Below are 15,695 nucleotides of genomic sequence, written 5' to 3' on the forward strand. Positions count from 1 at the left end.
TCGCATCATAGGCATAACAAAAGAGCGAGCAACTAGCAAGCAAAGATGGAAGTGATTTCGAGGGTATGATCATCTTGCCTGAAATCCCGCAAGGAAGAAGAACGAGTCCATGAAGAAGATAAATGGACGTAGACGAACGGGTCCTCACAAGTGCGACGTTATCGGAACCAACCCGGAGAAGCAAACACCGGAAAGAAACACACAACATAGTAAACAAACCAACACATGACCATGGTATGCTATGATGCGGTATGCGATGCATATGCATGATTTGCAAAGGAAGGAATGAACCTGGCCTCAACTTGGAAATCCAAGAGTGCCACTGGAAAGATGAGGTGATTTCGGTTGAAATCGATATAAAGAACACCGGAATCGGATGCACAGTTTGGAAATGGCAAGCAAAACAAATATGGCACCGGTCCGGGATAAACAGCAAGTAGCCATCTAAATGCATTAAGATAATTCTGCTACAGCACTCAAACATGGCAAAAAAATACATGGTAGGGATCCACTCATAATGCTTAACAAAATATGAACACTGAGCTACGGCCAAATCATCCACTAACAGGTTCAAACAAGCATGGCAAAAACGCAAACGATAAACAGGTTTTAGACTTAGTGAAATTAACACAAGCCTGGAATTTCAGATCAGGTAGCACAAATCATCCTTACTGATCATCCTCAAAAGAGGCACGGATCACTAGGAAACAACCTGAACATATGGCATATTGATAAAAACAGATCAAGGACATTGAAATTCTAAGCCCCTGAAATCAGCATTAACGAATACACTACTTTGCAAACTTGTGTTAGTCACCACACATGTCACAAAAATACATGGTAAGCACCTCTGGAAAGATGGCAAAGCATATAACAAAACTCATGAAGAGCTCAGGGGCATATCATGCGCACAATAATCATGGCAAAAATGACAAATAGCTAATTGGAGCAGCAGATCTGGTAATTAACTCAAATAGCACTCTTCCAACAGCATTTCGGGCATCAAGATGAACTCAAATGAAAATGATGCAATGAGATGAAATGATGTGCTCACAGAGACGAACACTTTGATATGCTACACGCCCAAACCGGAGTTACAGATGCAAAGTTACGACATGATGAACATGGGCATTTGAAACTGGAAATCTCGGGGACTTAGAGAATATCTCACCCAGATCTAGGGTTTCGTGGCACAGACTTCGAGGATGACCGGAGCTCACCGGGAACGCCGGGGATCGCCGGAGAGGAGGTTGGGACCGCCGGATCCGGTCGAGGTCGGCAGATCCGGCGACGGGGCGGCCGGATCCGTCGCCGGGGCGGCGAACGGCGGCGCATGGCGGGGTGGAGCGGCGACCCGAGGCGGCAGGGCCGAAGCTCGGCACGGCGGCAATGGCGTCCGGGGCGGCTGGCGGCGCCGGCGCGGGGGAAGAAGCGGCGCGGAGACGGGCCTTGCTCGGGGCAGGCGCGCGGAGCAGATGGGCCCGGAGGGCCGGCCGTGGGCTCGCGGGCCCGCGGCGGCGCGCGGCGGCGCTTGCCACATGGAGGTCCAGGAGAGGCTGGGGGCGGCGGCGCGGAGACGGGCGGACATGTCCGTCGGCGCGGGAAAGTGTCCGGTGGCGGAAGGAGGAAGATGTTAGGGTTTCATCCGCAATTTTTGGGAGGGGAGCACATATATATAGGTAGAGGGAGCTAGGAGAGTCCAAATGAGGTGCGGTTTTCGGCCACGCGATCGTGATCGAACGACCGAGATGATGGAGGAGGTTTAGGTGGGTTTTGGGCCACTTTGGAGGGGTGTTGGGCTGCAACACACACGAGGCCTTTTCGGTCCCTTGGTTAACCGTTGGAGTATCAAACGAAGTCCAAATGGTACGAAACTTGACAGGCGGTCTACTGGTAGTAAACCAAGGCCGCTTGGCAAGTCTCGGTCCAATCCAGAAATGTTTAACCCCCGCGCATGAAAAGAAGGTAGAAAGGACCACCGGAGGAGATAGGAGCGCCGGAATGCAAAACGGACAACGGGGAAAATGCTCGGATGCATGAGACGAACATGTATGCAAATGAAATGCACATGATGACATGATATGCAATGCATGACACGCAAGCAATGACAAAGAAACAACAACGAATAACTGGAGGACACCTGGCACATCGGTCACGGGGCGTTACAGCTGCCTTCCCGCAAAAGTACCTTGGGCTTCCCCTCTCTCCCCATAAACTCCCCCCCTCCACGTTCCAACCCGTCATGGACCGTTGCGATATATACTTGGCCGGATGGTGTGCCCTCCTGCTCTCTCGCGAAGGACGCCTGATCTTGCTCTCCGCCGTCCTCGACAGCCTCCCCACATATTGCATGATGTGCTTCTCCCACCCTGTAAGCGTCCTAGAGGAAATTGATAAGCGTAGACGCATTTTCTTTTGGTCAAACGGTGACACCTTCTCGGGGGAAAAATGCTTAGTTGCGTGGGATCGGGTGTGTATGCCAAAGCAGGCATGTGGTCTAGGTGTTAAAAACTTACGAGCACAATTTTTTGCCTTATGTTGAAATATGCTTTCAAATTCCTACACTCTCCCCCTCTGCCTTGGAAAAACTGGATTATACATCACTCCCCATTGCATATAGGTCTAGGTAAAAATGCCTCCTTCCTAGGCAGGGCTATTTTCAAACACCTCCATGCCCTACGTGAGATCTCTCAGGTTAAGATTGGAGATGGCTCCTCCATGTTTTTTTGGTTAGATAGATGGTTACTCTCAGAGCCTCTTGCCACCACCTTCCCAGCCTTATTTTCCCACCACACAAAGCCAAATGCGATGGTCGCACATATTTTGATGGATGGGATTGATCTGGGCTTGCGTAGCCGGCTAACCTTAACTGCTACCAATGAACTTTCTTCCTTGAGATTGTTGTTGCAGGATGTGCACCTTACGGGAGCTCCGGATGAAAGATCGCTGCTCAGCGGGGCCGCCTTCTCTACCAAGGGTGCCTACGACGCCCTTGCCTCTTAGGTTGCCGACCCAAACCTCGTCCACATATGGGACTCGAGAGTCCCTAACCGGGTGAGGGTGTTTGGATGGTTGTCCTATCTCGACAAGCTTAACACTTGAGCCAATCTACGCCATAAGTCCATCATCGAGTCATCATCATGTCCCCGTTGCGACGGTGCCGGAGGATCGTGCTCACCTCTTCTTCACTTGCCCCACTGCTGTTTCCATATGGGATGCTCTCGGACTACAACCAGTTTCCTCACCGCTTGCGGAGCTGTGGAGCACGCCATGTCACCCCACCCTGCCGCAGTCCGTGTGGCCATTCATTCTTCTGCTACTGCTCTGGAAAATCTGGGATGCACGGAATGCGATGACCTTTAGAGGGGTTAACCAAACCCCACATGATGTAATTAGGGCAGTAATCTCCGACCTCGCACTCTGGTCACACCGCCTCTCAAAGGCGGACCAAAAAATCCATGCCAGTTTGTGGCGGGATTTCTTATCCTCTCGTCTTGCCTAAACATTGTTGATTACACTTTTGAAATATATTCACGTGGGGAGCCTTTCCCCCCGGCGACAGTTTAAAAAAACATGATGACACAAAAGAGGGCGGCTTGCTAGCATACCATGTCTTGCATGCCGATGCCGCTCACGGGGCGGGCCTTGATGCTCTCAAGAGTGGCGCAAAACTTGTTGCACTCTTGTTGGATCACCCTCCATCGCTTGGAAATGAACACCCACCCGCGCGTGCCCACAATTTGGTAAGGCGGAAACTTCTTGCGCTCATGAAACTCCCGCTAGACACGAATCCAAAAGGTTGAATGCTTTTGTTCGGCGCCGGTCTTGGGGTCTTGTCCAATGTCTCGCCAACACTCATAAAGAAGCTTGTCCTCGGCCGCCGTGTATGCCTTCGTGCGCTTGCTCTTGCGCTTCAGCTTAGGACCAGCGGTTTGGTTGGCGAGCTCGTCCTCGAACAAGGGCTCCACTTCAATGTCGCACTCGTCCTCTTCCTTTAGCCCGTAGTCGTCCGGGAACTCATGGTCGAGTGGGAAGCCGTCCAGGTCGATGCCGACCTGATCACGCATGAAGGCCGCCTGATCGGGATCATAGCCAGCGGCCGGCGTGAACGGCTCACGGCCGTCCTGGCTGTGTGTCTCGTCGGGATCGTAGCCAGCGGCCGGCGCACCGCCCTCGAAGATGAGGTTCTGCATGTAGTCCTCGTCGACGGCAGACGACATTCCGTCGAACAGGTTGCAGGCCTCCGGGAGCACGCCGGCCGGCGTTTGCCGTGCGCGTTTCCTCGCGCCACCGGATGACGAGCCACCGGCCGCCGGGGTGGCGTTGAGGTCGATGGGCGCGGGCGCGGGTGTGGAAGGCGCGAACACACTCACATCGGGCGAGCACTCCCCGGAGAGGCGGGAGGGCTGCGGGTACACGTGGAAGCCAGGCACCGAGTTGCAAGCCGACGCGCGGGTCAAGTCGGGCAACATCATCCGAGGAAACGCCGATGAGCCGGTGCTGGCCGAGGCTACAGCGGCGTTGAGGAGGCCGTGCTGGCCAGCGTTTAACCCTAGCATGTAGAGCGCCTCCCTCGTTGCCGCCGCGACGCGGGCGTTGGTGACCTCCTGCTGTCGGCGGCGGCGACGGCGGCCTCATCCCTCGCGTCTGCGGCGTGCCTCCGGTCCTTCCTCTTGTCCGACTCCTTTACCCACTGTGCGGGCTTCAGCGGCTTCTTTGGCTTGGCCGCGGCAGCGGTCTTGCGCGGGGCACGAGGCTTGCCTTTCCCGGCGGCGGCGGGGGCGCCGGACGAGGCGAGGGAGGCGAGGCCGGCGGGGGCGTCGAGGTCGATGGCATCCTCAATGGCGGGGTGTAGGGCGGGAGCACGCGGGCGGGAGGGTTTTTTGGAAAAATAGAAGGAAATGGTGGTGGCTGCCACCGACCGACGGGCCCGGGAAAAGGAGTAGGCGCGCGCGCGTCCGTCTCGTGTCCGCGCCGACACACATCCGGCTAAAAAATAAGTCAAAAATGGGTCGACAGACGGACGCTAAGCGGATGCGCGTCCGTTTGGATCGACGCGTTGGACCGGCTTTTCTATCCGCGCCAATCCAAACGAACACTAGCGAACGAAATAAGTCGCTTCATTGAAATTGTTCTTATTACTTGGTCAAAGCTTTGCTGAGCTCATCGAAAAAAAAGGCTTTGTCGAGCTGTAGGAAACTGTAGATAATTAAGTAGCCCCCCAAAGTCGGTTGATTTGCTACGGCGGCAATAGTCCCGTGTGTTTCCCGCTACTACTCCCCGTATTTATTCGCCAGACTGACTACAGTAGGAGTATACCCCATCGCTCATTGCTAACCCTTTTAGTGCTACATGAGAATTTATCGCACAGTATCAGGCTAAGTTGAGGGAGTCCGCTGGATATTGGATCGTGCATGCATCGTTCATGCAACGGTCGTCCGCACAGGCGCACTACTCCCGATTCTAAATCACCATCCTACCTCAATCAGATATGGACTTTTATAACATCCAAACATTCGGATTTTAACAATAGGCAAGAACGATTTTTACTTTAATTATAACATGCATGTATTAGAATGATTACTTTTTTTTCACGTGCACTTCTCCCTCTAATTACATGCATATATGCACTAAAGAACGAAAAACTGATGTAATCCTAGATTCTTTTCTTTTTTTTCAAATTCCAAAATGTTTTATAGCTTAAACCATTGCTCCGATTAAGAAACCGTCTTCACAAAAAAAGTCACAATGAGATCTTCGAAACTAGATCCCATGTTAATATGTTTTGAAGTTTTTTTCGGACCAAAAGTTACCACATCTGGGCTACGTAAATTATCACGTCTGTCATACATAAGTTACCGTGTCATTTACACAAAAGTTTTTGGGGTATGTTTTCAACAAACTTTTACCCCCAGGGTCAAAAAATGATTATGATGTTTGCAGTGAGTTATCGGCTTTGTTGTGTATATTACCATGTTGCACAAAAATTATCGGGGTATATTTTTCAACAATTTTCATTCCCTTGGTCAAAAAATGACCACGATATTTGTATATGAGTTATCAGCTCTCATTTGTGTGTATTATCATGTTGTTTACACATGAGTTATTGGGATATATTTTTTAACAATATTTTTCCCTGGTCAAAAAGTTACCACGTCTGGATTAAGTAAGTTATCAGCTTTGTTGTATGTATATTATCATGTTATTTACATAGAAGTTATCAGGGTATATTTTCAACAAACTTTTATCACAGGGTCAAAAGTTACCGTGGGGTCTGTGGTGAGTTATCAACTTTATTGTGTGTATAATACCATGTTATTTGCACACAAATTACCGCGGAATATGTTTTTCAACAACCCCCCCCCTCCCCCGGCACAGTTCACCGAAGTATCAGGTATGCGGTGCTTCTATTACCATGATATTCACGCAAACGTTATCGAGGTTATACTTTTCAACAATTTTCCCCGGGGTCCAAGTTATCATGGTGTTTGTACCTAAGCTATCATGTTTATAATGCGTTATTACCATGACGTTTATACAGAAGTTATCGGGGTACATTTTTGACAACTTTTTTCCTTCAGGTCAAAGTTGCCGTGGTGTTGGCCTAAGATATCAGGGTTGCCTTGCAGAAATTACCGTGTTATTTACACATAAATTACCGGGGGGATGTTTCAATAATTTTCACCCACGGTCGAAGTTACCATGACATTTATACATAAGTTATCGGGTCCCGATTCACAAATTACCGTGCCATTTGCATAGAAGTTATCGGGGTATGTTTCAACCCAAAAATTCCCTCATGTGAAGTGGCCATGATATTTACAACGAGACTACATGAGCAAGGTGTATAACTCGTTGGTATATGAGAGACTACAAGACAACTTGAGAAATCCAAAAAAACACAAAAAGAAAAATGTTTTTTTGGCTCATATGAAAGTGAAAAAAAAGGTTAACTGTCATATTTTTACTTATTGGACAACAATCAAAAGTAGGTGAGTTGGTTAGTACACTACTGCTACTGATGTTTGTACATAAGATAACAGGTTTCCGGTGCTTATATTAGCATCCTATCCACGTTGAGGTTACCGAGTTGTAAACTTTTTTTCCTCAGGCTAAAGTTATCATGATGATAGTATATAAGTTTTTTTTTGTGAAAAGTGCATAAGTTATCAGGTCCACGATCATAAAAAAATCATTCAATTCACCCAAAAAAAGGGATTATCTTTGAACATCTTTTTTATGCCTCGATAAAAAAATCTTCTTGCAACAAAGAAAAGACAACTGATGAAAGATAGAAATTTTTTGGATAAAAAAGGAATGAATAAAAATAGCCAATTTTTTTTAAAACAACCACGTTGCATGGTTCATGACCGGTTGCCAGATCCAGAAAAAATCGAAAAGCAAATCCCGCTTGCTCCATAAAATGCACTAGCAGCATTTGTCAAAATAAAAACAGCCTAATCTGTATACAACCACAAGCAAGGTATTAGCCTAGATGGCTAGTCAACCTAGAGCTAAACCTACCTAGAGGTTCAATTCCCACTATCCTCTTTTTTTACGAGAAAAATCAATAGCGAAGGAAAAACCCGAACCAGACTTACAACGGTTTTCAAGAGAAGGAGATAAAAATCGATACGGCCTAAGTGAATCGAGGGAACGTGCGATGTGGATCGCTCGATGATAGGGTCGTTCGGATCTATTGTCGTGTTACGAACATTTGGAAATTAGAAATTCCCATCAGATATATAATTTCCGTGCTTGACTATGAGTACGATGACAACGGGTCATGTGATGTCCCGCATCAATCAGGTAAGAGCATCGTCGACTCTTAAAATCCCGGTTGATTTATAGGATCCATGAAAATTTTGACCCGAGCAGGCCCGGCCCATAATAAAATATACGGGCGGCCCGTAAAACCCCGGCATCTCTGCTATATTTACCAGACCCCGGCCGATTTAGGGTTCCTATTCGGTAAATCCCAAACCCTCCTCTGCCGCAATCTCTTTGTCTCTGGCGTCAAATCCTTCTCTTCAGTCGACGTTTTCTGCGTGCATAGGCACTCTTCGACTGCCTCGATGTCGAGCGGGGGACGTGGACGTGGTGGCCTAGGGGGCGTGGACAAACGAGCCCACCACGTCAACGAGGCTGGGAGCTCCCCCATCTGCCCTCCGATGAAGGAATGGTGCCGCGTGCAGGGGAGGGAGCGCGTGGTGCCCTTTCCAGTAATGGCTACCAGAGGGCGTGGAGCGATTTCGACCGCCTCCACGGCATCTTTTGGCTAACCACCAAGCGCCTCCGCGAGGCGGAGCTCGAGTTTGTCGAGGTGAAAGAGGCGGTTGCCGCCACACGCTCGAAGCGGCCAAGGAGAAGTGCGACCTCATCTTCGTCCTGTCCAGCTCCATGATGGAGTATTATCTCCATGTCAAGAAGGATGAGTAATTTAGATTATGTTTAAATCTAGTATGTTTAAGTTTGTGCGATGAACCATGTTTAAATTCTGACGAAGTATGGTGACGGGAACTATATTTATCTAATAGTATGCTTAAATTATGCAGTATGCTGCTCTGTCGTGTCGTCCGTGGTATCACAATTTTTTTTAAGTATCCCTGTAAACGAAACTTGCGATATGGCAGTTTACGTGGTTCGCTTTTCTTGAACAACAGTACAAACACAAAGCGCTCATATACACGCGCATACACTCACCCTTATGAATGTACACGCACACACCTTACCCTTATGAGCACTTCTGAAAGACTGAGTCGACATATCATCTTGAGATTTACGAAATCGCCGTAGACGCCTCGTCATCAACGGAAACGTCTCCTCCCACTGAATACGCATCGTCGGAAATCCTGAAATAAATACGAGCATCAGGATTTGAACCCTGGTGGGCAGGGGATACCACAGTCCCTCTAAGGCCAACTCCACCGCGTGACCCCATCCCGTCCGGCCCCATCCGTTTGGGGTAAAAGGGACAAACCAACGGTCCAGCGCGCGACGGCCTGGACCCATCTGGTCTGTTTTGTGTCCGGGCCGACCCATTTCGAGCGCAAACATGCGTCGGGTTTGGGTAACGGCGGACAGCAAGCGGATGCGATGCTCATCCGCGTCGGGGCCGCGTGGCAGGCGGCAACCTACCTCCCACCCGCCAACATCAATGTGCACGTGCGGCCGGACCCACCTGTTATCCGCCCAGGTGCATGGTCACGGTCCTTCTTAAATGGGGAGGTCGTGGACCGGTCGTCATCCACACTTCCCACTCCAGCCCGCTGCCTCCTCGAAACCCGACACCTCCAAACCCTAGCCTCTCCCCGTCCTCGAGCTCGCCGGCCGGCCGCGTCGTAGCCATGGGGTTGTGGAACCACGGCCGCAAGGGGAAGCACGACCGCGAGGCCGGCTCCTCCTCGGGACACCGCCGCGGCTCCGTGAAAGAGGAGGCCACATCACCACCGCGTCGAGCCCCCGCGCATGCCTCGTTCACCATCGGCCCTAGGGTCGCCGGCGAGCGCGACCAGCAGTACATCAACGCGGATGTATGCCGGCGCTATTGAGAGACAAGGACGCCGGTCCCGTGGAGCGACGTCCACCTTCCCAACAAATGGCACCTCTCCGCCGACCGGGTACCGATCCCGACGAGCGGTCGTGCGCGCCGCGAGGAGATCGAGCGCCGCCGCCTCCTCCTCCCCGACGACCTTTGCTACGATGACAGGTACACCCCCGACTCCGTGCTCTGGGGCACTTGGCTAAGGGATGAGCACGACGTGCGGCGCGCGTCTTTCTTCGCCGGCACGTGATACGCCCATTTTGCATCATGCTTTTATATCGACATTTATTGCATTATGGACTGTTATTTCACTTTATGTCACAATATTTATGGCTATTCTCTCTTATTTTACAAGGTTTACATAAGGAGGGAGAATGCCGGCACCTGGAATTCTGGACTGGAAAAGCAGCAAATATTAGAGACCTATTCTGCGCAACTCCAAAAGTCCTGAAACTCCACGGAACATCTTAAAATAAATAAAGAAAAATCCTCGCCAAAGATGAAGGCCACGGGGCCCACACCCTGCTCACGAGGGTGAGGGCACCCCCCCTAGGGCGCGCCCCCCTACCTCGTGGGCCCTCTGGTGGCTCTCCGACGTCCATCTTCTCATATATGAAGTCTTTCAATGAGAAAAAAATAAGAAGGAACTTTTCGGGACGAGACTCCGCCGCCACGAGGCGGAACCTTGGCGGATCCAATCTAGAGCTCCGGCAGAGCTGTTCTGCCGGGGATACTTCCTTCGGGAAGGGGAAATCATCACCATCGTCATCACCAACGCTCCTCTCATCCGGAGAGGGCAATCTTCATCAACATCTTCACCAGCACCATCTCATCTCCAAACCCAAGTTCATCTCTTGTATCCAGTTCTTGTCTCAAAGTCCGGGATTGGTGCTAGTAGGTTGCTAGTAGTGTTGATTACTCCTTGTAGTTGATGCTAGTTGGTTTATTTGGTGGAAGATCATATGTTCAGATCCTATATGCATATTATTACCCCTCTGATTATGAACATGAATATGCTTTCTGAGTAGTTACGTTTGTTCCTGAGGACAAGGGAGAAGTCTTGCTATTAGTAGTCATGTGAATTTGGTATTCGTTTGATATTTTGATAAGATGTATGTTATCTAGTCTCTAGTGGTGTTATGTGAACGTCGACTACATAACACTTCACCATTATTTGGGCCTAGAGGAAGGCATTGGGAAGTAATAAGTAGATGATGGGTTGCTAGAGTGACAGAAGCTTAAACCCTAGTTTATGCGTTGCTTAGTAAGGGCTGATTTGGATCCACATGTTTCATGCTATGGTTAGGTTTACCTTAATACTTTTGTTGTAGTTGCGGATGCTTTCAATAGAGGTTAATCATAAGTGGGATGCTTGTTCAAGTAAGAACATCACCCAAGCACCGGTCCACCCACATATCAGATTATCAAAGTATTGAACGCGAATCATATGAACGTGATGAAAACTAGCTTGATGATATTCCCATGTGTCCTCGGGAGCGCTTTTCCTATTATAAGAGTTTGTTCCGGCTTGTCCTTTGCTACAAAAGGATTGGGCCACCTTGCTGCACTTTATTTACTTTTGTTACTTGATTGCTCGTTACAATTTATCTTATCACAAAACTATCTGTTACCACTTATTTCAGTACTTGCAGAGAATACCTTGCTGAAAACCGCCTATCATTTCCTTCTACTCCTCGTTGGGTTCGACACTCTTACTTATCGAAAGGACTACGATAGATCCCCTATACTTGTGGGTCATCAAGACTCTTTTCTGGCACCGTTGCCGGGAAGTGTAGCGCCTTTGGTAGGTGGAATTTGGTAAGGAAAAATTTATATAGTGTGCTGAAATTTACTGTCACTTGCTATTATGGAAAGTAATTCTCTGAGGGTCTTGTTCGGGGTATCTTCACCCCGTCCAGTAGAGCAAAGAGTTGCTCCTCAATCTACTGAACCTATTGAAAATGAAACTCCTTTTGAATTTTCTTCGGGTATGATGGAAAAACTGCTAGCTAACCCTTTTACAGGAGATGGAACAAAGCATCCTGATGAGCACTTAATATATGTGGATGAAGTTTGTGGATTATTTAAGCTTGCAGGTATACCCGATGATGTTGCTAAGAAGAAGGTCTTCCCTTTATCTTTGAAGGGAGATGCGTTAATATGGTATAGGCTATGTGATGATATGAGATCATGGGACTATAAAAGATTGAAGTTGGAATTTCATTAGAAGTATTACCCTATGCATCTTGTTCATCGTGATCGCAATTATATATATAATTTCTGGCCTCGCGAAGGAGAAAGCATAGCTCAATCTTGGAGAGGCTTAAATCAATGTTATATTCATGCCCCAATCACGAGCTCTCAAGAGAAATGATTATTCAAAATTTATATGCTTGGCTTTCTGATAACAATCGCACCATGCTCGATACTTCTTGTGCTGGCTCTTTTATGATGAAGACTACTGAATTCAGATGGAATTTATTGGATAGAATTAAATGCAACTCTGAAGATTGGGACCTCGACGAAGGTAAGGAGTTAGGTATGACACCAAAGTTTAATTGTGTTAAATATTTTATGCATACCGATATTTTTCGTAAGTTTAGCACTAAATATGGACTTGACTCTGAGATAGTAGCTTCTTTCTGTGAATCTTTTGCTACTTATGTTGATCTCCCTAAGGAGAAACGGTTTAAATATCATTCTCCCATAGAAGTAAAAGTAGCTGCACCTATTAAAGTTGAAGAAAAGACTGTCACTTATGATGATCCTATTGTTCCTACTTCTTATATTAAGAAACCACCTTTCCCTGTTAGAATAAAGGATCATGCTAAAGCTTCAACTGTTGTTCGTAAAAGCAATATTAGAACTTATACACCTCCTGAGCAAGTTAAAGTAGAACCTAATATTGCTATTGTTAAAGATCTCTTGTCTGTTAATATTGATGGGCATGTTATTCAGTTCGAAGGTGAAACTGCTAGAATTGCTAAACCTTGTGATAAAGATAAACATAGACCTGTGGTAGGCGTGCCTGTTATTTCTGTTAAAATAGGAGATCATTGTTATCATGGCTTATGTGATATGGGTGCTAGTGCTAGTGTAATACCTAGTGACTTATACGAAGAAATTAAGAATGAAATTGCACCTGTTGAATTAGAAGATATTGATGTTACTATTAAACTTGCTAATAGAGATACTGTTGCACCAATTGGAATTGTTAGAGATGTTGAAGTCTTGTGTGGGAAAACTAAATATCCTGCTAATTTTCTTATTCTTAGTTCCCCACAAGATAGTTTTTGTCCCATTATATTTGGTAGACCCTTCTTAAATACTGTCAATGCTACCATAGATTGCACAAAGAATGTTGTTACTGTTGGCTTGGATGATATGGTTCATGAGTTTAATTTTTCTAAATTTAGTAAACAACATCGTGAGGAAGAATTATCTAGTAAGGATGAAATTATTGGTCTTGCTTCTATTGCCGTACCTCCTAGTGATCCTTTAGAACACTATTTGCTAGACCATGAAAATGATATGTTCATGAATGAAAGAAGGGAAATAGATGAAGTATTCTTTAAACAGGAACCTATTCTGCAACATAATTTGCGTGTTGAAATTTTAGGAGATCCTCCTCCACCCAAGGGTGATCCCGTGATTGAGCTTAAACCTTTGCCTGATAATCTTAAATATGCTTATCTTGATGAAAAGAAGATATATCCTGTTATTATTAGTGCTAACCTTTCAGAGCATGAAGAAGAAAGATTATTGAAAACTCTCAAGAAGCATCGTGCTGCTATTGGATATACTCTTGATGATCGTAAGGGCATTAGTCCCACTCTATGTCAACATAAAATAAATTTGGAAGCTGATGCCAAACCAGTTCGTGATCCTCAACGAGGTCTGAATCCTAAAATGAAAGAAGTGGTAAGAAAAGAAATACTCAAGCTTCTGGAGGCAGGTATAATTTATCCCATTGCTGATAGTCAGTGGGTAAGCCCTGTCCATTGTGTCCCTAAGAAGGGAGGTATTACTGTTGTTCCTAATGATAAAGATGAATTGATTCCACAAAGAATTATCATAGGTTATAGGATGGTAATTGATTTCCGTAAATTAAATAAAGCTACTAAGAAAGATCATTACCCCTTACCTTTTATTGATCAAATGCTAGAAAGATTATGCAAACATACACACTATTGCTTTCTAGATGGTTATTCTGGTTTCTCTCAAATACATGTGTCGGCTAGAGATCAATCAAAGACTACTTTTACATGCCCTTTTGGTACTTTTGCTTATAGACGTATGCCTTTTGGTTTATGTAATGCACCTGCTACCTTTCAAAGATGCATGATGGCTATATTCTCTGACTTTTGTGAAAAGATTTGTGAGGTTTTCATGCACGATTTTTCCGTCTATGGTTCCTCTTTTGATGATTGCTTGAGCAATCTTGATCGAGTTTTGCAGAGATGTGAAGAAACTAATCTTGTCTTGAATTGGGAAAAGTGCCACTTTATGGTTAATGAAGGTATTGTCTTGGGGCACAAAGTTTCTGAAAGAGGTATTGAAGTTGATAAAGCCAAGGTTGATGCTATTGAAAAGATGACATGTCCCAAGGACATCAAAGGTATAAGAAGTTTCCTTGGTCACGCTGGATTTTATAGGAGGTTTATTAAGGACTTCACAAAAATTTCTCGGCCTCTGACTAATTTATTACAAAAAGATATACCATTTGTCGTTAATGATGATTGTGTAGAAGCATTTGAAATACTTAAGAAAGCATTAGTCTCTGCACCTATTGTTCAGCCACCTAATTGGAATTTACCCTTTGAAATTATGCGTGATGCTAGCGATTATGCTGTAGGTGATGTTCTAGGGCAAAGAGTTGATAAGAAATTAAATGTTATTCATTATGCTAGTAAGACTCTAGACAATGCTCAAAGAAATTATGCTACTACTGAAAAAGAGTTTTTAGCAGTTGTATTTGCTTGTGATAAGTTCAGATCTTATATTGTTGATTCTAAAGTAACTATTCAAACTGATCATGTTGCTATTTAATATCTTATGGAAAAAGATGCTAAACCAAGACTTATTAGATGGGTTCTCTTACTACAAGAATTTGATTTGCATATTGTTGATAGAAAGGGAGCTGAGAACCCCGTTGCAGACAACTTGTCTAGATTAGAGAATATTCTTGATGACCCACTACCTATTAATGATAGCTTTCCTGATGAACAATTAAATGTTATAAGTACTTCTTGTAGTACTCCATGGTATGCTGATTATGCTAATTATATTCTTGCTAAGTTTATACCACCTAGCTTCACATACCAGCAAAAGAAAAAGTTTTTCTAGGATTTAAGACATTACTTTTGGGATGACCCACATCTTTATAAAGAAGGAATAGATGGTGTTATTAGACGTTGTGTACCTAAGCATGAACAGAAACAGATCCTACGCAAGTGTCACTCCGAGTCTTATGGAGGACACCACGCTCGGGATAGGACTGCACATAAGGTATTGCAATCTGGTTTTATTGGCCTACTCTCTTCAAGGATGCCCGTAAGTTTGTCTTGTCTTGTGATGAATGTCAAAGAATTGGTAATATTAGTAGACATCAAGAAATTCCTATGAATTATTCACTTGTTATTGAACCGTTTGATGTTTGGGGCTTTGATTATATGGGATCTTTTCCTGCTTCTAATGGATACACACATATTTTAGTTGTTGTTGATTACGTTACTAAGTGTGTAGAAGTTATTCCAACTAGTAGTGCTGATCATAACACTTCTATTAAAATGCTTAAGGAAATTATTTTTCCGAGGTTTGGTGTCCCTAAATATTTAATGACCGATGGTGGTTCACACTTTATTCATGGTGCTTTCTGTAAAATGCTTGCCAAATATGATGTTAATCATAGAATTGCATCTCCTTATCACCCTCAGTCTAGTGGTCAAGTAGAGTTGAGCAATAGAGAGCTCAAATTAATTTTGCAAAAGACTATTAATAGGTTTAGAAAGAATTGGTCTAAGAAACTTGATGATGCATTATGGGCTTATAGAATTGCACATAAAAATCCTATGGGTATGTCTCCGTATAAAATGGTTTATGGAAAAGCATGTCACTTACCTCTCGAACTAGAACATAAGGCGTATTGGGC

At 45.6% G+C, this 15,695-nt stretch overlaps 1 protein-coding gene across 1 annotated transcript; it reads right to left on the bottom strand.

The window, feature by feature from the left end:
• Positions 1–3,779: 3,779 nt before the first annotated feature.
• On the bottom strand, positions 3,780–4,559 carry LOC125554780. The gene has a single exon (XM_048718203.1). It carries the CDS (start codon positions 4,557–4,559, stop codon positions 3,780–3,782), a length of 780 nt encoding a protein of 259 aa, XP_048574160.1.
• Between the last annotated feature and the right edge of the window lie 11,136 nt (positions 4,560–15,695).

This window comes from Triticum urartu, chromosome 4 (assembly GCF_003073215.2).
Source record: "Triticum urartu cultivar G1812 chromosome 4, Tu2.1, whole genome shotgun sequence".
Lineage (NCBI taxonomy): Eukaryota > Viridiplantae > Streptophyta > Magnoliopsida > Poales > Poaceae > Triticum > Triticum urartu.